At 68.9% G+C, this 24,858-nt stretch overlaps 4 protein-coding genes across 8 annotated transcripts in view; 1 reads left to right on the top strand and 3 right to left on the bottom strand.

Moving 5' to 3' along the window:
- AOC1 (amine oxidase copper containing 1) overlaps positions 1–24,858 on the bottom strand; it is a 71,813-nt gene that overhangs the window by 10,613 nt on the left and 36,342 nt on the right. The window lies entirely within an intron of this gene.
- On the bottom strand, positions 772–24,538 carry LOC130248855 (uncharacterized). The gene is made up of 13 exons (XM_056482880.1): positions 24,495–24,538; positions 23,970–24,029; positions 23,795–23,875; positions 21,597–23,555; positions 19,361–20,022; positions 17,532–17,647; positions 14,110–14,367; positions 12,878–13,420; positions 12,352–12,626; positions 8,513–8,982; positions 7,657–7,765; positions 6,789–6,917; positions 772–5,112 (listed from the first exon to the last, which is right to left on the bottom strand). The coding sequence occupies exons 2-13, from the start codon at positions 23,995–23,997 to the stop codon at positions 2,078–2,080; spliced, it is 7,665 nt and encodes a 2,554-aa protein (XP_056338855.1). The 5' UTR covers positions 23,998–24,029; positions 24,495–24,538; the 3' UTR covers positions 772–2,077.
- Positions 13,985–24,858, top strand: part of RARRES2 (retinoic acid receptor responder 2) — a 107,589-nt gene continuing 96,715 nt past the window's right edge. For 2 of the 5 annotated variants that reach the window (XM_056485991.1, XM_056485990.1), the window contains exons 1-4: positions 13,998–14,300; positions 16,437–16,538; positions 17,071–17,175; positions 17,538–17,678. In XM_056485991.1, the coding sequence (XP_056341966.1) occupies positions 14,094–14,300; positions 16,437–16,538; positions 17,071–17,175; positions 17,538–17,651 (528 nt within the window). In that variant the 5' untranslated portion in view covers positions 13,998–14,093 and the 3' untranslated portion in view covers positions 17,652–17,678. Of the gene's footprint in view, positions 14,301–16,436; positions 16,539–17,070; positions 17,176–17,537; positions 17,855–21,579; positions 21,590–24,858 lie in introns of those variants that run through there. The other 3 variants (XM_056485992.1, XM_056485989.1, XM_056485993.1) reach the window with 3 other exon arrangements.
- Positions 19,168–20,171, bottom strand: LRRC61 (leucine rich repeat containing 61). The gene is given in 2 exon segments (XM_056485985.1): positions 19,168–19,345; positions 19,347–20,171. Coding segments are annotated over 2 exon segments (909 nt in total). The 5' UTR covers positions 20,156–20,171; the 3' UTR covers positions 19,168–19,245.

Here is a 24,858-nt window from a genome sequence, read left to right as displayed (position 1 = left end):
TGAGGCTCCCAGAGACCCCCGTGTCCCCCCAGCCCCAGGATTGAGGCTCCCAGAGACCCCCGTGTCCCCCCCAGCCCCAGGATTGAGGCTCCCAGAGACCCCCCTGCGCCCCCAGCCCCAGGATTGAGGCTCCCAGAGACCCCCCTGCGCCCCCAGCCCCAGGACTGAGGCTCCCAGAGACCCCCGTGTCCCCCCCATTCAGGATTGAGGCTCCCAGAGACCCCCGTGCCCCCCATTCAGGATTGAGGCTCCCAGAGACCCCCGTGTCCCCCCAGCCCCAGGATTGAGGCTCCCAGAGACCACCGTGCCCCCCATTCAGGATTGAGGCTCCCAGAGACCCCTGTGCGCCCCCAGCCCCAGGATTGAGGCTCCCAGAGACCCCCGTGTCCCCCCCAGCCCCAGGATTGAGGCTCCCAGAGACCCCTGTGCGCCCCCAGCCCCAGGATTGAGGCTCCCAGAGACCCCCGTGCGCCCCCAGCCTCAGGATTGAGGCTCCCAGAGACCCCCGTGCGCCCCCAGCCCCAGGATTGAGGCTCCCAGAGACCCCCGTATCCCCCCAGCCCCAGGATTGAGGCTCCCAGAGACCCTCGTGTCCCCCCAGCCCCAGGATCCCAGTGACCCCCGTGCCCCCCAGCCCCAGGATCCCAGAGACCCCCGTGCGCCCCCAGCCCCAGGACTGAGGCTCCCAGAGACCCCCGTGCGCCCCCAGCCCCAGGATCCCAGTGACCCCCGTGTCCCCCCAGCCCCAAACACAGCACCTGGAGCCCCAGAGCCATCCGAAGCTTTTATTTTAAATAACCTCAAAAAATAGAATTGCAGAGAGCAGAGCTGGGGGCGGGGGGCAGGAGCGGGACCCCCGCCCAGCCGGGGGTGCCCGTCCCGGTGTCCGGGTCCCTTCGGGGCGAGCAGCGGCCGCTCCCCGCGGGGTCTGTGACCGAAACTCCGCCGCAGATCGTCATCCCCGGCTCTGTCACACGGGGGGGGGACACGGCGACACCACACGGACCCCGCGTGCGCCACTGGAGCCCCCCCGCCCCTCGCACCACCGCGGCCCAGCGGCGCCCCCCACCCCAAATGCGGGACTGAGTCCCAAAGCGCGGTTACCAGAGCAAGCACAAGCACAAGCTGCCCCCACCCCCGGCAGCCCCCGGGCCCTGCAGGCAGGGCTGAGCCCCCCAGCGGCCCCCGAGTCCTCAGGGACCCCACCCAGCCGAAGGTTCTGGAAGCCGAGGGAGCCCTCGAGTCCCTCTTGTCCCAAGCAGCGGGTGCGGCTCCACCGCGTCCGGCGGTTCCTGTTCCGCGGGCCGGAGCCGACACGGCAGATCCGAGCTGAACGCGCCCTGCTGCGGCTCCTCCAGCCTTCGGTGTCCTCCCGAGCCGGGAACGAGCCATGTCCCAGCCGGGCTGCCAAAAATGTGCCATGTCCCAGCCTGGGTGTCAGAAACGTGCCATGTCCCAGCCTGGCTGCCGGGAACGTGCCATGTCCCAGCCTGGGTGTCGGGATTGTGCCATGTCCCAGCTTGGCTGCCAAAAACGTGCCATGTCCCATCCTGGGTGCCAGAAATGTGCCATGTCTCAGCCTGGGTGTCAGAAACGTGCCATGTCCCATCCTGGGTGCCAAAAATGTGCCATGTCCCAGCTTGGCTGCCAAAAACGTGCCATGTCCCACCCTGGCTGCCGGGAACGTGCCATGTCCCATCCTGGGTGTCGGGATTGTGCCATGTCCCATCCTGGGTGCCAGAAATGTGCCATGTCCCAGCCTGGCTGTCGGGATTGTGCCGTGTCCCAGCCTGGCTCTGCTCGAGGCTGGAGGCTCCTCCAAGTCCCAGTGCTGAAATCGGGCTGGCTGTGCCACCTTGGCACCAACCCTTTGTCTCTGTCCTCTCGGTTCTGTCCCCTCAGCTCCATTCCTGTGGTTGTCCCCTCGGTTCTGTCCCCTCGGCTCCGTCCCCTCCTTCCATCCTCTCCAGGCTCACCGAGGCCGAGCGCAGGAGCCGAGGGCGGCCCTTGCTGGCTGCGGGGGTCTCGGTTTGGGCTCCGCTGTGGGGGCAGGGCGGGGGTCCCGGCGCGGGGGCGCTCACAGGCAGCCGGGGCACGGCGCCGGCTTCTCCTCGCCGCACTCGCGCTCCGGCGCTCCCGGCACTCGCTTCTCCTCGAAAGCCCGAGCGCAGCCGCCGGCCTTGGGCGCCCAGAGCTGCGCCCGGGGGGGCTCCGGCGGGCGGGGGGCCAGGCAGGCGGCGCAGCAGCAGGGCGGGGGCAGCCCCGGCGCCCGGGGGCTCGGGCCCCCCCCGGGGCACTTGCAGGGGGGCAGCGGGGCGGCGGCGGGGCCGGGGGGCGGCTCGTCCTGCATCAGCTGCAGCAGGATGTCGGCGGCGCCCGAGGGGCTGTCGGGGCGCGCCGGGGGCGCGGCGCGGGCGCAGGGCGGCAGCAGCAGCGCGGGGGGCTCGGGGCCCTTGGGGGGCGGCTCGGCGGCGCCGTGGGTGCGGCGGTGCCGCAGCAGGTGCGCCTTCTGGCTGAAGCCCTTGCCGCAGTCGGCGCAGCGGAACGGGCGCTCCCCGGTGTGCGTGCGCAGGTGCACGGCCAGGTTCACCTTCTGCCGGAAGCGCTTCCCGCACTCGGCGCAGGTGTGGGGCCGCTCGGCGCAGCCGTGGGGACACTCGGCGCACGCGTGGGGACACTCGGCGCACGCGTGGGGCGGCTCCGCGCAGGTGTGGGGCTGCTCGCAAGGGTGGGGCCGCTCGCAGGGGTGAGGATGCTCGGCGCAGCCGTGGGGACACTCGGCGCAGCCGTGGGGCTGCTCACACGCGTGGGGCCGCTTGCTGCAGGCGTGGGGCTGCTCGCAGGGGTGGGGACACTCCGCGCAGTGGGGCGGCCGCTCGGCGCAGGGCTGCGGCTGCGGCTGCGGCTGCGGCTGCCCGCAGGGGTGGGGCCGCTCGCAGGGGTGAGGATGCTCCCCGCAGGGGTGAGGATGGTCTCCGCAGGGGTGAGGATGCTCCCCGCAGGCGCGGCGCGGCTCGGCACAGCTGTGGAGCCGCTCGGCGCAGGTGTGGGGATGCTCGGCACAGGTGTGGGCGCGCTCGGCGCAGCCGTGGGGATGCTCAGTAATTCCGTGGGGATGCTCGGTGCAGCCGTGGGGACGCTCGGTAATTCCGTGGGGATGCTCGGCGCAGCCGTGGGGACGCTCGGCGCAGCCGTGGGCGCACTTGGCGCAGCCGTGCAGCTGCTCCCCGCCGTGGCCCGGCCGCAGCCCCCCGTGCTCGGCGCACGCCTCCCCGCACAGCGCGCAGGGGAAGGGGCTCCCGGCGGGGTCCAGGGCGCCGGGCGCCGCGCCGGGGGTCCCGCTGTGCACGCGCTGGTGCACCCGCAGGGACAGTTTGCTCTTGAAGCGCTTGGGGCACTCGAGGCAGGTGAAGGGCTGGCGGCCCAGGTGCGTCTTCTGGTGGGCCAGCAGGTTGGGCTTCTGCGCGAAGCGCTTCCCGCACTGGGCGCAGGCGAAGGGGCGCTCGCCCGTGTGCACCCGGTAGTGCGTCACCAGGTTGCCCTTCTGGTTGAAGCGGCGGCCGCAGACGCCGCAGGTGAAGGGCCGCTCACCTGTGTGGATGCGCTGGTGGGTGGCCAGGTTGGTTTTGAGGCTGAAGCGCTTGCCGCAGGTGTCGCAGCGGAAGGGGCCGCGCCCGCCGGCGCCCTGCCCGTGCCGCGGCGGCCGCTCGCACGGCGCCAGGCCCCGCCCGCACTCGGGGCACGGCCAGGCCCGGCCCTCGCCCGCCGCCCGCGCCGGGGGGGACCCGGGGGGCCGCTCGGCGCCCGGCTCGGCGGGGGGCGCGCCGGGGCACGGCTTGTGCCCCGCGTGGCTCTTCTGGTGGGCGACGAGGGCGAGCCAGAGCCCGAAGCTGTTCCCGCACTGGTTGCAGATGAAGGGCTTCTCCGGGGCGGGGGGGCCCGCGGCGTCCCCCGGCCCCGGCTGCGCCCCCAGGGGCCCCAGGAGGGGAGGGCCGGGGGCGAAGGGGGCGGCGGGCGCCTCGGGGGGCCGCAGCAGGGGCAGCTTGGGGCAGAACCCCTGGCCGCAGTGGGCGCAGGGGAAGGGGGGCTCGCCCGGGGCCGGGGGCGGCGGGGGCGGCGGGGGGAAGCCCTTGTCGGGGCAGGGGAAGAGCTCGGCGCCCTCGGGGAGCTTGGGGGCGAACGGGGCGGGGTCGTGCGGGGCGGGCGCGGGGGGCAGCAGGGCGGGCGCGGCCCCGAAGGGCGCGGCGGGGGCCGGGCCGCGCGCGGGGCAGCGGCGCTGGCGGGGGGCGTGCGTCTTCTGGTGGGCCTTGAGGGACACCTTGTCCTTGAAGCACTTGTGGCACTGGGCGCAGGGGAAGGGGCGCAGGTCGGTGTGGGTGCTCTGGTGCGTGACCAGGTTGGTTTTCTGGGTGAAGCGCTTGCCGCACTGGGCGCAGGCGAAGGGCCGCTCACCTGTGTGCACCCGGTAGTGCGTCACCAGGTTGGTTTTCTGGTTGAAGCTGCGGCCGCACAGGAAGCAGGAGAAGGGCCGCTCGCCCGTGTGGATGCGCCGGTGCGTGATCAGGTTGGGCTTCTGGCGGAAGCTCTTGCCGCACTCGGGGCACACGAAGGGCGCGTCCTCGCCGCAGCCCCGCGCCGGCGCCCGCGGCCGCGCCTTGCCCTCCTCGGGGTGCGCGCCGTGGATGCGCTGGTGCGCCAGCAGGTTGGCCTTCTGCGAGAAGCTCTTGCCGCACTGGCCGCAGGGGAAGGGCCGCTCGCCCGTGTGCACGCGCCGGTGCGTCAGCAGGTTGGGCCGCTGCGAGAAGCTCTTGCCGCAGTCGCCGCAGCGGAACGGCTTCTCCCCGGTGTGGATGCGCTCGTGCGTCACCAGGCTCTGCTTCTGCCGGAAGCCCTTCCCGCACTGGCCGCAGCGGAACGGGCCGGGGACGCCCCCCTGCGCCCCCCAGCAGCCGCCGCGGGGCGCCGGGGGGTCCCGGGGGGGCTCGGGGCCGCGCTGCCCGCCGGGGAACCAGCGGCCGGAGCTGCCGCCCGCCGCCGGGAACAGCTCCAGGGAGCCGGCGCCGATCCCGGGCTTCTCCTCGGGCTCCACCTTGCTCACCCGCCCGGGCTCCACTGCACCGGAGAGACGCCGGCGTCATCCCGGCTCCCGCTGCGCCCCGGGCCATCCCGAGCGGGGGGACCCGGCTCCGGCCCCCCCCCCGCTCCGTCTGGGGCACCCCGAAGGGCCTCTGAGGCACCCCGAACCCCCCAGTCTGTGACACTCGGGTCCAACATGGTCCAAACGGGCTCAGCGTGGCCAAAACGGCTCTAGAATGGCCAAAACGGCTCTAGAATGGCCAAAACGGCTCTAGAATGGCCAAAACGGCTCTAGAATATCCAAAAGAGCTCTGAAATGGCCAAAGCTGCCCTAAAATGCCCAAAACTGCTCTAAGATGGCCAAAGCTGCTCTAAAATGGCCAAAGCTGCTCTAAAACGGCCAAAGCTGCTCTAAAACGGCCAAAGCTGCCCTAAAACGGCCAAAGCTGCCCTAAAATGGCCAAAACTGCCCTAAAATGGCCAAAACTGCTCTGATATGGCCAAAGTTGCCCTAAAATGGCCAAAGCTGCTCTGAAATATCCAAAACTGCTCTAAAATGGCCAAAGCTGCTCTGAAATATCCAAAACAGCTCTAAAATGGCCAAAGCTGCTCTAAAATGGCCAAAGCTGCCCTAAAATGGCCAAAACTGATCTAAAATGGCCAAAGCTGCCCTAAAATGGCCAAATTTGATCTAAAATGGCCAAATTTGATCTAAAATGGCCAAAATGGCTCTAAAATGGCCAAATCTGCTCTGAAATATCCAAAACTGCCCTAAAATGGCCAAATTTGCTCTAAAATGGCCAAAACTGCTCTTATATGGCCAAAGCTGCTCTGAAATATCCAAAACTGGCTCACAGACCTTGCCCACAACAGCCACAAATTGCCTCACAATTATCACAAACTGGTCACAAATGGCTCTGACCCGGCCCAGAACGGCCCCAAAATGGCTGAAAACTGGCCCAAAATGGCTGAAAATGGTCTTTAAACTGGTCCAAACCGGTTCAGGACTGCGCCCAACTGGGCCCAGAAAGTTCTGAACTGGCTCAGAACCACCCAAACCATCCCAGCCCGTCCTTACTCCGAGCCCCCAGCCCCACAGATCCAGGTCCTGGACCCCCAGCCCCACAGATCCTGGCTCCTGAGCCCCCCTGAGCCCCACAGATCCAGGTCCTGGATCCCCAGCCCCACAGACCCGGGCTCCTGAGCCCCCTGAGCCCCCAGCCCCACAGATCCAGGTCCTGGATCCCCAGCCCCACAGACCCGGGCTCCTGAGCCCCCTGAGCCCCCAGCCCCACAGATCCAGGTCCTGGACCCCCAGCCCCACAGACCCGGGCTCCTGGACCCCCAGCCCCACAGATCTGGGTCCTGAGCCCCCCTGAGCCCCCAGCCCCACAGATCTGGGTCCTGGACCCCCAGCCCCACAGATCTGGGTCCTGAGCCCCCCTGAGCCCCCAGCCCCACAGATCTGGGTCCTGAGCCCCCCTGAGCCCCCAGCCCCACAGATCTGGCTCCTGAGCCCCCTGAGCCCCCAGCCCCACAGATCCAGGTCCTGGACCCCCAGCCCCACAGATCTGGCTCCTGAGCTCCCCTGAGCCCCCCTGAGCCCCACAGATCCAGGTCCTGAGCCCCCAGCCCTACACATCCTGGCTCCTGAGCCCCCCAGCCCCCCAGCCCGGGCTCCTGAGCCCCCCAGCCCCCCAGCCCGGGCTCACCGGCGCAGGGGCTCCCCAGCCCCTTGGGCTCCTCGGGGCCCGAGCGAGCGGCTCCGAACGGCTCCTCCGGCGGCTTCATCCCAAACAAACCCCCGGGCTTGAAAAACCGGTACCCTGGGGGCAGGGGAGCTGGGAATGAGCTGGGACTGAACTGGGACTGAACTGGGAATGAGCTGGGATTGAACTGGGAGAGCTGGGACTGAGCTGGGACTGAGCTGGGATTGAACTGGGACTGAACTGGGAATGAGCTGGGAATGAGCTGGGACTGAGCTGGGATTGAACTGGGATTGAACTGGGACTGAGCTGGGACTGAGCTGGGATTGAACTGGGATGAGCTGGGAATGAGCTGGGACTGAGTGGGATTGAACTGGGAGAGCTGGGACTGAGCTGGGACTGAGTGGGATTGAACTGGAATTGAGCTGGGATCGAACTGAGATTGAACTGGGATTGATCTGGGATTGATCTGAGACTGAACTGGGATTTAGCCGAGACTGAACTGGAATTAAACTGGGACTGAACTGGGATTGATCTGAGACTGAACTGGGATTTAGCCGAGACTGAATTGGGATTAAACTGGGACTGAACTGGAATTGATCTGAGATTGAACTGGGATCGAACTGGGATGAAACTGGGACTGAACTCCTCCTGGGAGAGCCGGCCCTGGCCGCGGTTTGGAGCTGCCTCCCACACCTGGCCCAGGTGAGCTGGGTCCGACCCCTCCCCCCTCCCGCAGCCGCTCCCACCCGGGAATCCCCGAGCGCTTTCATCTCCCACAGAACTCCCAGCCCCGGCCAGGCGAGGCCAGGTGAGGCCAGGTGAGCCCCTGCGAGCCCCTGCGAGCCCCGGTGAGCCCCTGCGAGCCCCTCACCTGTGCAGGGGTCCGAGGGGATGTCGGCGCCCACGGCGTCCAGGGGGGCCCCGGCCCGGGGCGCGGGGCTGAGCCGCGAGTACGGCAGCAGGTCCAGGCCGTGGGCGGGCTGGGGGCGGGGCTGGGGTCACTTGGGGGGTCTGGGGACCTGTCCCTGTGCCCCTGCTCCTGGATCCCTGCCCCCCACACCCCAAACGAGACCCCACCCCTCCAAACCAGATCCCTGCTCCCAAACCAGATCCCTGTTCCCCCAAACCAGGTCCCTGCTCCCCAAAACCTGTCCCTGCCCCCCGAATTGGGTCCTTGTCCCCCAACCAAGTCCCTGTTCCCCAAACTACGTCCCTGTCCCCCAAATCATGTCTCTGCCCCCAAATCATGTCCCTGTCCCCCAAATTAGGTCCTTGTCCCCCAAATCATGTCCCTGTCCCCCAAATCATGTCCCTGTCCCCCAAATTGGGTCCTTGTCCCCCAAATCATGTCCCTGTTCCCCCAAACCGGGTCCCTGCCCACACCCCAAACCGGTTCCTTTCCCAGCCAGGACCCGCAGGGAGGAGGAACCTTTCCTGTCCCGCTTCTCGGGGGACACTGAGCCCCCCAAGTCCCCCCCTGCCCTCCCGGATCCCTCCCGTGCCCCCAAACCCCGAGCCCCGGTCGGGGACCCCCCCCCGCGCTCCGGGACTTTCCCAACGCGCCGATTTCCCGGGAAAACTCTTGGGGGGGCTCCAAAAAAAAAAGGGGAAAAAAATGGAAAAACTCATCGGGAAACCCCCCAGATGCCGCGGGGAGGGGAGGAGCGGGGATCCCCCCGGGAATCCCCCCGGGAATCCCCCCGGGAATCCCCCCGGACCCGCCGTACCTGCGGCGCGCCGCCCGCGGACATGGCGGTGCCGGTGCCGGTCCCGGTCCGGTCCCGGGGCTGGAGCGCGGCCTCCCGGCCCTTCCCGGCCTCTTCCCGGCCTCTTCCCGGCCTCCCTCCTCCTTCAGCGAGTCCCTCAAATGGCCGCGGGGTCCTGGAGAGCGGGAGAGGCGGGATGAGAGCGGGAGGGACGGGAGGGGACGGGAGGGAACGGGAACGGAACGGGAACGGAACGGGAATGGAACGGGACGGGAGCGGAACCAGGCCCGGGAACGCGGCGGTCCCGGAGCGGCCTCGGCCCCCCCCGCCTCCTCCTCCTCCTCCTCCCCCCGGAATTTGGGGTGCGGAAGGCGCCGAGCGGGGCCGGATCCGGCTGCGAACGGCGAGAGCCGGGAGAGCTGGGAGTTGTAGTTCGGGATACCGGGATGGGATACCGGGATAACGGGATACCGGGATGGGATAACGGGATACTGGGATGGGATAACGGGATACTGGGATGGGATAACGGGATACTGGGATGGGGGCAGTGACAGCGGGGAGCGCGGAACGGCCCCGGCACGGAACCGGCTGTGCGGCCGGGAACGGCCCCGGGAACCGGGAGATGGGAATGGCACCGGGAACCGGGAATGGAACCGGGAGATGGGAACGGCACCGGGAACCGGGAATGGAACCGGGAGATGGGAACGGCACCGGGAACCGGGAATAGCCCCGGGGGATGGGAATGGCACCGGGAACCTGGAATGGCCCCGGGAAATGGGAACAGACCCGGGGGATGGGAATGGCACCGGCACGGAACCGGGAACGGTACCGGGAACCGGGAATGCACCGGGAACCGGGAATACCCCCGGGGGATGGGAACGGCACCGGGAAATGGGAACAGACCCGGGAAATGGGAATGGCCCCGAGATCCGGGCACAGCACGGGGAAAAGGGAATGGCACCGGGAACCGGGAACGGCACCGGGAGATGGGAACGCCCCGGGATCCGCGCACAGCCCCGGTACCACCGGCCGGGTTCCCCCGGGCCCCCCCGGCCCCTGCGGCAGCTCCCGGCGCTCGGGGGTCCCGGCTCTGGGGGGCTCGGGGCGACACCAGCCCCAGCCCCGGAGCCGCCGCTGCCCCCCGGGACCCCAACAGCCCCTGACCCCCAAACCCCGCCCGGGACCCCCCGGGACCCCCAAACCCCGCCCGGGACCCCCCGGCCCCGCCCGCCCGCGCCCGCGACCCCCGCGCGTCCCTCCCGGGGAAACTCACGGGCGGCCGCTGCCCCGCGCCGCGGTGACGTCACGCGCGCGGTGACGTCAGCGCGTCGCTGACGTCACGGTGCCCGCTCGCCGCCGTCGCTTCCGGCCGCGCCCCGTTCCGGGTCGGGGGGCGGGGCCGGGACAGCGCCCCCTGCCGGCGCCGAGGGGCTGGGAGACCCCGCCCCCCCCAGTGCCCCCCAGTACAGCCCCAGTGCCCCCCAGTGCTCCCAGTACAGCCCCAGTGACCCCCAGTGCTCCCCAGTATAGCCTCAGTGCAGCCCCAGTGCTCCTTAGGGTCCCCAGTACAGTCCCAGTGCCCCCCAGTACAGCCCCAGTGACCCCCAGTGCTCCCCAGTACAGCCCCAGTGCTCCCCAGTGCTCCCCAGTACAGCCCCAGTGACCCCCCAGTGCTCCCAGTGACCCCTCAGTGTCCCCCCGTGCTCCCCAGTGCCCCCAGTGCTCTCCAGTACAGCCCCAGTGACCCCCAGTGCTCCCCAGTATAGCCTCAGTGCAGCCCCAGTGCTCCTTAGGGTCCCCAGTACAGTCCCAGTGCCCCCCAGTGCTCCCAGTACAGCCACAGTGACCCCCAGTGCTCCCCAGTATAGCCCCAGTGCAGCCCCAGTGCTCCTTAGGGTCCCCAGTACAGTCCCAGTGCCCCCAGTATAGCCCCAGTGCCCCCCAGTACAGCCCCAGTGCTCCCCAGTGCTCCCCAGTACAGCCCCAGTGCCCCCAGTACAGCCCCAGTGCCCCCAGTGCTCCCCAGTGCCCCCAGTGCTCCCCAGTGCCCCCAGTACAGCCCCAGTGCTCCCAGTACAGCCCCAGTGCCCCCAGTGCTCCCCAGTGCCCCCCAATACAGCCCCAGTACAGCCCCAGTACAGCCCCAGTGCCCCCAGTGCCCCCAGTGCCCCCAGTGCCCCGTGTGTGGCTGACCCCTGTGATCCCTCCCAGGTCCCTCGGGGTGCAGAACCGGAATTAAACCCTCAGGAATTAAAGTTCATTAAACCCCCCGGAGCCGGCGCTGCAGGCCGGGCTTTAATCCAGACTGAGCCGGGAGAAAGCGACTGAGAGCTGCAGAGCCGGATCGGGGCGAGAAACAGAGCCCGGGGTCACAGCGGGGTCAGAGCGGGGTTACAGCGGGGTCACAGCAGGGTCACACCGGGGTCAGAGCGGGGTCAGACCGATTCCAAACCGAGTTCAGACCGGGCTCAGACCGCGGTCAAACCAATTCCAAACCAATTTCAAACCAGTTTCAAACCGATTCCAAACCGATTTTAAACCGATTTCAAACCAGTGTCAAACCAATTCTAAACCAGTTCCACACCAGTTCCACACCAGTTTCACTCCAGTTTCACTCCAGTTCCACACCAGTTTCCCACCAGTTCCAAACCAGTTTCCCACCAGTTTCCCCCCAGTTCCCCCAGTTCCCCCAGTTCCCCCAGTTCCCCCAGTCCCCCCAGTTTCCCCATTTTCCCCAGTTTCCCCAGTTTCCCCAGTTCCCCCAGTTCCCCCCAGTTCAGGTTCAGCTCAGCGGGGGATGGGCACAGAGTGTCTGTCTGTCCGTCTGTCTGTCTGTCTGTGTGTCTGTCTGTCTGTCTGTCTGTCTGTCTGTCTGTCCCCACCATCACCCGCAGGAAGAGCTGCAGCCTCGGGAGCTGCTGCTGCTCATCCGGGATTTTATTTGGGAATTTTATTTGGGAATTTTCTTCTATTTGGGACTTTTCTTTGGGACTTTTATTTTATTTGGGACTTTTATTTGAGATTTTTATTTTATTTGGGACTTTTATTTTTAACTTTTCTCCTCTTTGGGACTTTTCTCCTCTTTGGGACTTTTCTTCTATTTGGGACTTTTCTCCTCTTTGGGACTTTTCTTCTATTTGGGACTTGTATTTTGAACTTTTCTTCTATTTGGAACTTCTCTCTTATTTGGGACTTTTATTTTATTTGGGATTTTTCTATTTGGGGCTTTTCTTTTTTTTGGGACTTTTCTCTGATTTGGGACTTTTGTTTTATTTGGGAATTTTCTTCTATTTGGGACTTTTACTTGGGATTTTATTTGGGACTTTTATTTGGGACTTTTATTTTGAACTTTTCTTCTACTTGGAACTTTTCTTTGGGACTTTTATTTTATTTGGAACTTTTATTTGGAACTTTTCTTTGGGACTTTTCTCCTCCTCGGGACTCACGCCAGGATGTTTCACCTCGGACACCCAAGAGCGGCTCCGCTCATTAACCAAAACAATCCCGGCAGCCCCGGCGGCTCTGAGCAGCCCAGTGCTCCCAGTACAGCTCCCAGTGCTCCCTGTACAGCCCCAGTACAGCCCCAGTGCTCCCAGTACAGCCCCAGTGCTCCCAGCGCTCCCCCAGTACAGCTCCCAGTGCTCCCAGTGCTCCCAGTACAGCCCCAGTGCTCCCCCAGTACAAGGACAGTGGGAACAGCAGGAGGGAGTTCCCGGGGCCCGCAGCCACTCCCAGCCCGTGCCGCCGTTCCCGGCACTCACTAGCCCATTCCCGGCGCTCACTAGCCCGTTCCCGTACTCACTAGCCCGTTCCCGGCACTCACTAGCCCGTTCCCGGTACTCACTAGCCCGTTCCCGTACTCACTAGCCCGTTCCCGACACTCACTAGCCCGTTCCCGGCACTCACTAGCCCGTTCCCGACACTCACTAGCCCGTTCCCGGCACTCAGTAGCCAATTCCCGACACTCACTAGCCCGTTCCCGGCACTCACTAGCCCGTTCCCGGCGCTCACTAGCCCGTTCCCGGCACTCAGTAGCCCGTTCCCGGCGCTCACTAGCCCGTTCCCGTACTCACTAGCCCGTTCCCGACACTCACTAGCCCGTTCCCGGCACTCACTAGCCCGTTCCCGGCACTCGCTAGCCAATTCCCGGTACTCACTAGCCCGTTCCCGCACTCACTAGCCCGTTCCCGTACTCACTAGCCCGTTCCCGGCACTCACTAGCCCGTTCCCGACACTCACTAGCCCGTTCCCGGCGCTCACTAGCCCGTTCCCGGCACTCAGTAGCCAATTCCCGACACTCACTAGCCCGTTCCCGGCACTCACTAGCCCGTTCCCGGCACTCAGTAGCCAATTCCCGGCATTCACTAGCCCGTTCCCGGCACTCACTAGCCCGTTCCCAGCCCGTGCCGCCGTTCCCGGCGCTCACTAGCCCGTTCCCGACACTCACTAGCCCGTTCCCGACACTCACTAGCCCGTTCCCGGTACTCACTAGCCCGTTCCCGGTACTCACTAGCCCGTTCCCGACACTCACTAGCCCGTTCCCGGTGCTCACTAGCCCGTTCCCGGCACTCACTAGCCCGTTCCCGGCGCTCACTAGCCCGTTCCCGGCACTCACTAGCCCGTTCCCGGTACTCGGTAGCCCGTTCCCGGCACTCACTAGCCCGTTCCCGGCGCTCAGTAGCCAATTCCCGGCACTCACTAGCCCGTTCCCGGCGCTCACTAGCCCGTTCCCGGCACTCACTAGCCCGTTCCCGGTACTCGGTAGCCCGTTCCCGGCACTCACTAGCCCGTTCCCGGCACTCACTAGCCCGTTCCCGGCGCTCAGTAGCCAATTCCCGGCACTCACTAGCCCGTTCCCGGTGCTCACTAGCCCGTTCCCGGCACTCACTAGCCCGTTCCCGGCGCTCACTAGCCCGTTCCCGGTATTCACTAGCCCATTCCCGGCGCTCACTAGCCCGTTCCCAGCCCGTGCCGCCGTTCCCGGGTCTCTCCCATCCCATTCCCACCCCAGCCCCTCCCCCGCCCCGCGGGTGGGGGAGTCACGGCGGGGCCGCGCGAGGGCGGATTTGGGGCCGATCCCAGGAAATGATTCGGGGGCCGATCCCAAAATTTGGGGACGGATCCCAGGAAATTATTTGGGGGCCGATCCCAGGATTTGGGGGCCGATCCCAAGAATTTGGGGGCGGATCCCAGGAAATTATTTGGGGGCCGATCCCAGGATTTTGGGGCCGATCCCGGGATTTGGGGCCGATCCCGGGATTTGGGGCCGATCCCAGGAAATGATTTGGGGGCCGATCCCAGGATTCGGGGGCCGGTCCCGGGCTGGGGGCCAATCCCAGGATTTGGGGGCCGATCCCAGGATTCGGGGGCCGATCCCAGAATTTGGGGCCAATCCCAGGATTTGGAGGCCGGTCCCAGGAAATGATTTGGGGGCCAATCCCAGGATTTGGGGGCCGATCCCAGGAAATGATTTGGGGGCCAATCCCAGGATTTGGGGGCCGATCCCAGGATTCGGGGGCCGTCCCGGGCTGGGGGCCGCTCCCAGGAAATGGGCTGATGCCGGCGCCGTGCCAGCCCCGGCGATCGGCGCGGCTCGGGCGGGATGAGGCTCCCGGTGCCGCTCCCGGTGCCGCTCCCGGTGTCGCTGTGGCTGCCGCTCGCCCTGGCGGGGGCCGCGGTGGCCGCGGGGGCCGCGGGCCCGTCCCCGCTGCAGCGGCGCGTGGTGCGTGACGTGCTGGAATATTTCCACGGGCGCAGCAACGTCCATTTCCTCTTCAGGGAGCGCGACGTGGACGGGGTCATCGAGCGGGTGCGCGACGGGGTTCGGGATTCGGCACCGGGAGCGGGATTCGGGATTCGGCACCGGGATTTGGGATCTGAGAACCGGGATTCGGCACCGGGAGCGGGATTCGGGATGCGGCACCGGGAGCGGGATTCGGGATTCGGCACCGGGATTTGGGATGGGGCACCGGGAGCGGGATTTGGGATACGGCACCGGGAGCGGGATTCGGCACCGGGATTTGGAATTTGGGCACCGGGATCTGGGCACCGGGAGCCGGGAATCGGCGCCGGCACCGGGATTTGGGCACCGGGATTTGGGATTTGGGATTTGGGCACCGGGACCGGAATTCGGAACCAGGACCGAGATTTGGGCACCGGGACCGGGATTCGGAACCAGGACCGAGATTTGGGCACCGGGATTTGGGATTTGGCACCGGGATTTGGGATTTGGGATTTGGCACCGGGATTTGGGATTTGGGCACCGGGATTTGGGATTTGGGATTCGGCACCGGGATTTGGGCACCGGGATTTGGCCCCGGGAATGGGGAGGGGGCGGGGGTGGCCCCGAGGGGGGGGAGGGGATTGGGATGGAGGGTTTGGGGTCCAGGGGGTCAGGGAGGGGTCAGGGGTTAACGGGGTCACCGAGCGTGGGAGCAGCAGGGTTGGGGGCGGGGATTTGGGGTTCGGGGTCCGGGATGAGCGTGGGAATGGGGGGGAGGGGCGTTGGGGTGTCCCAGAGGGAACGGGGGGGGGGGGGGGGGTGAGGGGGGAGATTGGGGTGTCCCAGGGGGAATAGGGGGGCACTGAGGGGATTGGGGTGTCCCAGGGGAATATTTGGGTGCTGAGGGGGTTGGGGTGTCCCAGGGGGAATATTTGGGTGCTGAGGGGGTTGGGGTGTCCCAGGAGGAATAGGGGGGCACTGAGGGGATTGGGGTGTCCCAGGGGGAATATTTGGGTGCTGAGGGGGTTGGGGTGTCCCAGGGGGAATATTTGGGTGCTGAGGGGATTGGGGTGTCCCATGTGGGATATTTGGGTGCTGAGGGATTGGGGTGTCCCAGGGGGAATAGGGGGGCACTGAGGGGATTGGGGTGTCCCAGGGGGAATATTTGGGTGCTGAGGGGGTTGGGGTGTCCCAGGGGGAATATTTGGGTGCTGAGGGGATTGGGGTGTCCCAGGAGGAATAGGGGGGGCACTGAGGGGATTGGGGTGTCCCAGGGGGAATATTTGGGTGCTGAGGGGGTTGGGGTGTCCCCCGTGGGATATTTGGGTGCTGAGGGATTGGGGTGTCCCAGGGGGAATATTTGGGTGCTGAGGGGGTTGGGGTGTCCCACGTGGGATTTTTGGGTGCTGAGGGGATTGGGGTGTCCCACAGGGAATATTTGGGTGCTGAGGGGGTTGGGGTGTCCCATGTGGAATATTTGGGTGCTGAGGGGGTTGGGGTGTCCCACGTGGGATATTTTGGCCTTTGGCCCACGGGGGTTTCGGGTGCCCCCGGCCCCGCTGGCTGAGCTCGGTTACTCATTAACTGCCCCCGGTGCCCCCGGTGCCCCCGGGCACCGCCCCGTGCCTGGGCCGGGCCAGCGCCCCTGGGACCCCCCGTGGGCCCCTCACCCACCTGGGAGCCCCCCGGGCTCATTCTGGGATGGATTTCCCTGAGGGTCTCCGGGGTTCAGGGTCCCTCCCAGGGTCAGGGTCACCCCTGTAATTTGGGGTTGTTTTGGGGTCCCTCTCAAGGCTTGGCATCTGTGGGGTTCAGCTGCAGGATTTGGGGTCATCTCTGGGATTTGGGGTTGTTAGGAGTTTTGGAGTCCCTCTCAGGGGTTGGCATCTGTGGGGTTCAGGGTTTCCTGCAGGATTTAGGGTCCCTCCTGGGGTTTGGGGTTCCTATAGGAGCTTTGGGGTCCCTCTCAAGGCTTGGTATCTGTGGGGTTCAGCTGCAGGATTTGGGGTCACCCCTGGATTTGGGGTTGCTATGGGAGCTTTGGGGTCCCTCCCAGGGGTTGGCATCCGTGGGGCTCAGGCTCCCCTGCAGGATTTGGGGTCCCTCCTGGGGTTTGGGGTCTCAGCGGGGGCTCTATTCTGTGGGGTTTGGGGTCGCTCCGGGGGTCGGGGTCCCCCCGGGGGTTTTGGGGTGCTGCCCCGCGCTGCCAGCCCCGCCCCGCAGGAGGATCCCTCGGGGACCTTCGTGCAGCTGCGCCTGGGGCTGGCGCAGACGGCGTGTCGGAAACGGGCCCCGCAGCGGCACTGCCGGGCGCTGGAGAGCGGGGTGAGGCGGGGACTGGGGGCTGGGGGCTGGGGGGCTGGGAGGGACTGGGAGGGACTGGGGGGCTGGGAGGGACTGGGAGGGCGACTGGGGGGACTGGGAGGGACTGGGGGGACTGGGAGGGACTGGGGGGACTGGGGTGGGCTGGGGGGGCTGGGGGGGCTGGGGGACTGGGAGGGACGGGGGTGGGCTGGGGAGGCGGGGGGCCTGGGGGGACGGGGGGGGACGGGGGGTCCCGAGGGTCCCTGCTCCCCTGGGCACCCCTGGGACCTGTCCTGGGGTGTCCTGGGGGGTCCTGGGGGGTCCCTGCTCCCCTGGGCACATCCCGGGCTGATCCCATCCCCCCTGGGACCTGTCCTGGGGTGTCACCCCCTCCCTCAGGACACATTCCGAGCTGTCCCCACCCCTTGGGGACATCCCAGGGGTCACCCAGCCCCTCACCAGCCCCCTGCCCTCCAGGGGTGCTGGGGTGGGGCAGGGGGGGCGGTCCCCGGGTCCGCGGGTGACGCCCCTCCCCCCCGTGCCCCTCCCCCAGCGCAAGCCCACCTGCCTGGCCTGCTACAAGTTCGACACCAGCGACGTCCCCAAGGTGCTGGACAAGTACCACAACTGCGGCCCGAGCCACCACCTGGCGGCCAAGGTCAGGTGTCCCCAGTGTCCCCAGTGTCCCCCCGGTGTCCTCAGTGTCCCCGCATGTCCCCGGTGTCCCCGTGGTGTCCCCAGTGTCCCCAGCACCCCCACTGTCCCCATGGTCCCCGCTGTCCCCAGTGTCCCTGGTGTCCCCAGCATCCCCGCTGTCCCCACTGTCCCAGTATCCCCACTGTCCCCGCTGTCCCCAGTGTCCCCGTGTCCCCGCTGTCCCCGGTGCCCCCCGGTTCCCCCCGTGTCCCGGTTCCCCCCGTGTCCCGGTGCCCCCTGCTGTCCCCGGTGCCCCCCGGTTCCCCTCGTGTCCCCGTGTCCCGGTGTCCCCGTGTCCCGGTGCCAGCCGCTCCGTGCCCGCAGGAGATCCGCCAGCGGGACGAGGCCGAGTGCCGCGCGGTGGAGGCGGCGGGCGGCGGCGGGGACGGGCCGTACCTGCCCGGGATGTTCGCGTTCTCGCGGGGGCTGCCGGCCTAGGGGGACCCCCGGGACCCCCGGGCGGGGGCGGGGATCGGTCACAGCCCCGCCCCCGCCGTGTCCCCGCTCCGGGCGCCGCCGGACGCTGCTGCCACCGCCCTGTCCTGCGTGTCACCCCCAGCGCCGCGTGACCCACCAGGGTCCCGCGCGTGTCCCCCCCACAGCTGTGCCCGCCCCCCAATAAACCCAGCGCTGGCTCCGCGGTCACGGCTCTCACTGCCACCCCTGTCACCCCTGGGACACACGGGGACATGGTGGGGGGCTCTGTGTCACCTGCTGTCCCCAGGGTGACACAGGGACATGGTGGGTGGGCTCCGTGTCACCTCCTGTCCCCAGGGTGACACAGGGACATGGTGGGGGGCTCTGTGTCACCCGCTGTCCCCAGGGTGACACAGGGACATGGTGGGTGGGCTCCGTGTCACCCGCTGTCCCCAGGGTCACACAGGGACATGGTGGGTGGGCTCCGTGTCACCCGCTGTCCCCAGGGTGACACACACAGGGACATGGTGGGTGGGCTCCGTGTCACCCGCTGTCCCCAGGGTCACACAGGGACATGGTGGGGGGCTCCGTGTCACCCGCTGTCCCCAGGGTGACAGACACAGAGACATGGTGGGTGGGCTCCGTGTCACCTGCTGTCCCCAGGGTGACACAGGGACATGGTGGGTGGGCTCCGTGTCACCTGCTGTCCCCAGGGTCACACAGGGACATGAGCAGTGGAGGGACAGGACAGGACACCGGAGGGGGGGACATGTTTAATGCACGGTGCCACCACGTCCCCTTGTCCCCAAGATGTCCCACGGCCGGGGTTGGGCTCTGGTGTCCCCTGGGGGTCCTGTGGTGGCTCTGGGGGTCCCACAGCTCAGAGATGAGGGACACAGGCTCCTGGTGGCACTGAGGGTCTCCTGGCCCCGTTTTTGGGGTCTCACAGTGCAGATGATGAATGAGCTGGACTCGTGGTGGCTCTGGGGGTATCCCAGCCTTGGCTTCGGGGTCCCCCTGTGTCCCCACACTGCCGTGGCTCTGGGCTTCTCCTGACCCCGTTTTTGGGGTCCCTTGGCTCTGATGACGATGCCTGTGAGCTGTGGTGGCTCTGGGGGTTTTCCAATCCCATTTTTGGGGTCCTGTGGCTCTGATGATGATGGCTTTCAGCTGTGGTGGCTCTGGGGTTCTCCTGACCCCATTTTTGGGGTCCCTTGGCTCTGATGACGGTGCCTTTGAGCCGTGGTGACTTTGGGGTTTCTCCAGTCCCATTTTTGGGGTCTCACAGCTCAGGCTGCTGTGGCTCTGGGGTTCTCCAGTCCCATTTTTGGGGTCCTGTGGCTCAGATGACGGTGCCTTTGGGCTGTGGTGGCTCTGGGGTTTCTCCAGTCCCATTTTCGGGGTCCCTTTGATGACGATGCCTTTGAGCTGTGGTGGCTCTGGGGTTTCTCCAGTTCCATTTTTGGGTCCCTTGGCTCAGATGATGATAGCTTTGGGCTGTGGTGGCTCTGGGGGTTCTCCAGTCCCATTTTCGGGGTCCCTTGGCTCAGATGACGATGCCTTTGAGCCGCGGTGACTTTGGGGTCTCTCCACTCCCCCTCTGCGCTCCCACAGCTCATCCAGCGCGGGCTCCAGGCTCCGGGGGCGCCTCGGGGGGTGTCCCTGCCGCGTCCTCGCCACCCTCAGCAGCCGAGCTGGCCGCGGTGGCGCCGCCCGAGCGCCCGGCGTGCCTGGGCGATGGAGCGGTCGGCGCGGAGCCCGAGCTCCCGGCACTCGCGCAGGGCCTGCCCGAGCTGCCGCGTGGCCTCGTCCAGCACGGCGCTGCGGCTCGGCGGCGGCTCCCAGAACCCGGCCCGCACCCAGGGCTGCGCCGGCGGCGCCGCGGCGGGCCCGGGCTCGGGCTCGGCGCCCAGCGCCGCGTCCAGCTCCCCGCACAGGCGGAACAGCTCGCTGCCGCGGCCGGCCACCCGCTGCCCGTCGATGGCCTTGAGGCCGGGCAGCAGCGCGGCCAGCGCGGCGCGGTAGGCGGGCGCGGCGCACAGCGGGTTGCCCAGGTCGCCGCGCGGGTCCCGCAGCCGGAGGCTCTCCAGGTGCCGCAGGTGCCGCAGGCAGCGCAGCTGGCCCAGGCTGCGCAGCCGGTTGCCCGCCAGGTTGAGCTGGCGCAGGCTGCGGCAGCCCCGCAGCGGCTCCACGCTGGCCACGCGGTTCCCCGCCAGGTTGAGCACGGCCAGGGCGCGCAGCGCGGCCAGCGGCGCCAGCCCCGCGATGGCGTTGCCCGACAGGTCCAGCCACTCCAGGTTGGAGCAGTCGGCCAGGCAGCCCAGGTGCGCGATGCCGCGGCCGCGCAGCTGCAGCAGCAGGATGGAGTCCAGGGAGAACTCGCCCGTGGCGGCTTTCAGCAGCGCCGGCGTCACCCGCACCCCGGAGCCTTCCTCCTCCTCCTCCTCCTCCTCCTCCTCCTCCTCCTCCTCCTCGGATGGATCCGACACCTCCGGCTCCGGCGCCTCCTCCCCGCGCCCCTCCATCCCTGCGGGGGGATCCCTGGGGGACACAGGGGCTGCGGTGGCACTGGGAGCCCTCTGGGGTGGCACTGGGATGCCCTGGGTGGCACTGGGAACCTCCGGGGCAGCCTGTGGGGTGTGTGAGGGGCTCAGGGACACACAACGGGCACATCTGGGGGTGTCACCTCCTCCTCCCAGCGCCCCCCCCATCCCCGTGGGGACCCCGAGCAGGGAAAGGGGGCGCGGGTGGCACCGGGGAACGATTCTGGATGGACACCGTGGCTGTGGGGTGACCTGGGACGCATCTGGGTGGGAACTGGGGGGCAGAGACGTGTGTGGGACACATCTGGGGTGCCCTGGGTTGCGGGGACACGTGTGGGACACAGCTGGGGTGGTCCTGGGGACACGTGTAGGACCCAAAGGCCATTGCGGTGGCCAGGGGACACGCGTGGGGCGTATCGGGGGCGAACCTGGGGCACAGGGACAGGAGCAGCGCCCATGGGGAGCCCCCCCCGCACCCCAACACCCCCAGACCCACCGTGTTCCATCGCCGGTGCCCCCAGGCCTGCCCATTGCCCCCGTTACACCCCCAGACGCAGCCCCCGACCCCACAGACCCCCGGTGCCTCCCCGCAGCTCCCAGACCCTTCTGTCAGCGCCCTGGTGCCCCCAGGACCCCCCAAATTCCCCAAATCCCCCCATCCCCCCCCCCGCTCTCACCGCACGGCAGCTCCCGGCGGCCCCGAGGCCCCGCCCCCTGTTGCCATGGGAACGAGATCCCGCCCCCGTTCCCATGGGGACGAGGCACCACCCCCCGTTACCATGGGGACAAAGCTCCGCCCCCGTTACCATGGGAACGAGGTCCCGCCCCTGCCCTGCTGGGATGAGCGGCAGCCCCGCCCCTCGTTTGACCACGCCCCCTCCAGGCCACGCCCCCCTCGCCCCCGGCCCGTCCTCCCGCCCCGAGATCGCCCCGGGCCCCCCGAAAGTTCCATTAAATCTCCTTTATTGGCAGCTCGGCTTCACTCCCGGGGTGTCCCGCCCGCGGCAGCGCCACTGCCGGGACCCCCGCGTCCCTCCCGGGGGTGTCCCAGCGCCACCGCCCGCAGCTCCGGCGGCTGCTCTGGCAGAACGGGCCGCAGCATCCTGTGGGATCCCCCTGCCGGGCCCCCGGCACATCCCGGCGCTCAGGATGTGGCACCGGCCCTTCCTGGCACCTCCCAGGGCCGAGGGGTCACCTCCGGCACCGCTGGAGGCGCTGGCACCTCCCAGCACATCCCGGTGCGCCAAGGACGCAGCGCTGGCAGCCCCTGGGTCCCCTGGCACATCCCGGTGCCATCAGGGTCCCCCGGCACCTCCTGACACCGCAGTGCCAAGCATTCACCACCGGCACCCGCTGGCACCTCCTGGCGCTCAGGGGCAGAGGGCGGGGGGCTCTGCCCAGCTCAGCGGGGACCCGGTGACACCAAGGACAGCAGCAGCGGTGGCCGTGCCCGTCGCGGTGCCGGTGATGGCCGTGCCCGCCTCTGTGCCGGTGATGGCCGTGCCCGTCCCTGTGCCCGTCGCGGTGCCGGTGATGGCCGTGCCCGCCCCTGTGCCCGTCCCGGTGCCGGTGGTGGCCGTGCCCGCCCCTGTACCCGTCCCGGTGCCCGTCCCGGTGCCCGTCGCGGTGCCGGTGGCGGTGCCGTGGGTGCGCTCGTGGCGCTCCAGGTGCGTTTTGCGGGTGAAGCCGCGGCCGCAGCGGGCGCAGCGGTGCGGGCGCAGCCCCGTGTGCACGGCCTCGTGCCGGCCCAGGTTGGTCTTGGAGCTGAAGCGGCGGCCGCAGCGGGGACACGCGTGGGGCCGCGTGCCCGAGTGCACCAGCAGGTGCCGCGCCAGGTGCGCCTTGCGCCCGAAGCCGCGCCCGCACTGGGGGCAGGTGTAGGGGCGCGGGGCGGGGGGCGCCTGCGGGGGGTCCTGGGCGCAGCCACGTTTGGGCACCTGCGGCCGGTGCTGGTGGTCCTGGGCGCCGGGCACTCGGGGCTGCGGGAGGGGCCGGGGGTCGTGGGCACAGCGGTGGGGTGGGACACCGTCCTGCAGGAAGGGGCGCTCGGCCGTGGGCGCCTGTGCTGGGTGCTGGGGGTCCTGGGGGGGCTGCAGGGGGTCCTGGGCACAGCCGAGGCTCTCCAGGTGATGCCACAGGTGCGACGGGTTCTGCTTCCAGCTGAGCGCATTCCCACACTGCGGGCAAATGAGCAGCTTCTCCTCAGCAGCGCCGTCCCCGTCCCGGTCCCGGTCCCGGTCCCGGTCCCGGTGCTCCTCCGGGTGCCCGTTCCCCGCTGCCGGCAGCGCTCCCGCGGGCAGCCCCAGCTGCTTCTGCTTCTGCTTCCAGCTGAGGCTCATCTCACAGCCGGGGCAGGGCAGCGGCTTCTCCTCGGCGGGGCCGTCCCCGTTCCTGTCCCCATCGCTGTGCCCGGGGCAGTGTCCGTGCCCCGGGCCCGGCTCCTCGTGTCCAGGGCAGTGTCCGTGCCCCAGGCCCGGTTCTCCGTGCCCCTCCCCGTGCCCAGGGCAGTGTCCGTGCCCCGGGCCCGGCTCCTCGTGTCCAGGGCAGTGTCCGTGCCCCAGGCCCGGTTCTCCGTGCCCCTCCCCGTGCCCAGGGCAGTGTCTGTGCCCCGGGCCCGGTTCTCCGTGCCCATCCCCGTGCCCGTGCCGGTGTCCCAGCGCCGGGCCCGGCTCCCCGTGCAGGCGCAGGTGGCGCAGCAGGTGCTGGCGGTGCGCGAAGCGGCGGGCGCAGCGCGGGCAGGGGTGCGGCCGCTCGCCCGTGTGCGTGCGCAGGTGCCGGTCCAGGTGCGTTTTCTTGCGGAAGCGGCGGGCGCAGCGCGGGCAGGGGTAGGGCCGCTCGCCCGTGTGCGTGCGCAGGTGCGAGCGCAGGTGGATGCGCTGGCGGAAGCGGCGGCCGCAGTGCGCGCAGGGGAAGGGGCGCTCGCCCGTGTGCACCCGCAGGTGCCGCGTCAGGTGCGCCTTCTTGCCGAACGCCTTGCCGCACTGCGGGCAGCAGAAGGGCCGCGGGCCGGGCTGCGAGCAGCGCCCGCACCCCGCGCCGCCGGGACCGAGCCCGGTGCTGATCCCGGTGCCGATCCCGGTGCTGATCCCGGTGCTGATCACGATCCCGGTGCCGATCCCGGTGCTGATCCCGGTGCCGATCCCGGTGCTGATCCCGGTGCCGATCCCGGTGCCGATCCCGGTCCCGTCCAGGCGCGGCCCCGCTGCCCAGGCCGGCACCGCCCCGTACGCCAGCTCCTCCGGGCCCGGCTCCTCCGCCTTGCAGCCCGGGCTGCCCGCGGGGTCGGGGGGGAAGGCGCCGGGCAGCGGCTGAGGAGCCCAAGCTTCGGCCTCATCCTCCTCCTCCTCCTCCTCCACCTTCACCTTCCGCACCAGCCACTGCCCTGCGGGGACAGCGAGGGGACGTGGCAACGCCGGCGCGTCCTGGCACGGCCACGGTGACCACCAAGGCCAACGGCACCAGGGACACGGCGACCGTCACTTGGAGCACCTGGCACAGTCACTGGCCCTGGGGACATGGTGACCGTCCCCCAGGCACCCAGCGCTGCCACCAGCCCCAGGACAGGGTGACAGTGACCGTGTGGCCCCAGGGGACGCCCGGCAGTGCCCGCGTGTCCCTCACCTGAGCCGTGCAGCTCCGGGTCCTCTGCATCATCCCTGTCACCCTCGGGCGTCACCTCCGCCTTGGGGACCACCAGCCACGCTGCGGGGACAAACAGGCACAGACGGGTCCCTCCCCGGCTCAGGGGAGCCCCCCGGGACCCCGGCAGCCCCCGCCCGGAACCCCCCGTCCCCACCTGAGCCGGTGCATCCCGGGGCCTCCATCTCCTCCGGCTCCGTCCTGCCCACCGGGGGACCTGCGGTGGGGGGGCCCCCCAGACCCGAATTAGGGTCCCCCTGCACACCCGGGGGGTTCAGGGCACGGTGGGATCCCCACTGCCCTGCCCGGCGGGTCCGGGGGGGTCACAGGGGTTCGGGGGGGATTCGGGGGGGTCCCGTGGGATTCCCTGGGGTGAACCCGGGAGTGGTGTCCCCGTCCCGGCCCCCCCGCAGCTCACGGCCACCCCACCCCCGTTCTCGGCCCCCCCGTACCCCCACCCAAACCCTTTCCGCCCCCCAGCCCCCTCAGTCCCCCCTCGTGCCCCCCCAAACCCTTTTTGTTCCCCCCCCCGTCCCCTCCGTGCCTCCCCTCCCCTTCCCGTCCCCGCCCTCCCATCCTGCCCCTCCCCCCGCCCTTCCTGCCCCTCCCCCTCCCGGTCCCGGTGCCGATCCCGGTCCCGGTGCCGATCCCGGTCCCGGTCCCGGTGCCGGTCCCGCCGTACCCGTGGCCTCGGGGCCCCCCCGGTCCCGCCGCCACCGCCGCCGCCGCGCCCCGCCCCCCGCGGTGGCCGCCGGTCCCCCCGCCCCGCCGGGACCGCCCCCCGTGTCCGCGGCCCCCGTGTCCCCTCCGTGTCCCCTCCGTGTCCCCTCCGTGTCCCCTCCGTGTCACCTCCGTGTCCCCCCGTGTCCGTGTCCGTGTCCCCCGTGTCCCCCGTGTCCCCTCCGTGTCACCTCCGTGTCCCCCCTCGTGTCCGCGGCCCCCGTGTCCCCTCCGTGTCCCCTCCGTGTCACCTCCGTGTCCCCCCTCGTGTCCGCGGCCCCCGTGTCCCCTCCGTGTCCCCTCCGTGTCACCTCCGTGCTCCCCCC

The sequence above is a fragment of the Oenanthe melanoleuca genome, chromosome 2 (assembly GCF_029582105.1).
Source record: "Oenanthe melanoleuca isolate GR-GAL-2019-014 chromosome 2, OMel1.0, whole genome shotgun sequence".
Taxonomy (NCBI): Eukaryota; Metazoa; Chordata; class Aves; order Passeriformes; family Muscicapidae; genus Oenanthe; species Oenanthe melanoleuca.
Note: the sequence above shows the minus strand (reverse complement) of the source record. Positions and strands in the feature narration are given on the sequence as shown.

What these genes read in the sequence shown, in the direction of transcription:
- LOC130248855 (XM_056482880.1), bottom strand. Translation starts at nt 23,997, where the DNA reads ATGGAGGCCCCGGGATGCACCGGCTCAG. An exon ending in CCCGGAGCTGCACGGCTCAG is followed by an intron (nt 23,556 to 23,794) that starts GTGAGGGACACG and finishes CTGTCCCCGCAG; the next exon opens with GGCAGTGGCTGGTGCGGAAG. An exon ending in GCTGGGGAGCCCCTGCGCCG is followed by an intron (nt 5,113 to 6,788) that starts GTGAGCCCGGGC and finishes TCTCCGGTGCAG; the next exon opens with TGGAGCCCGGGCGGGTGAGC.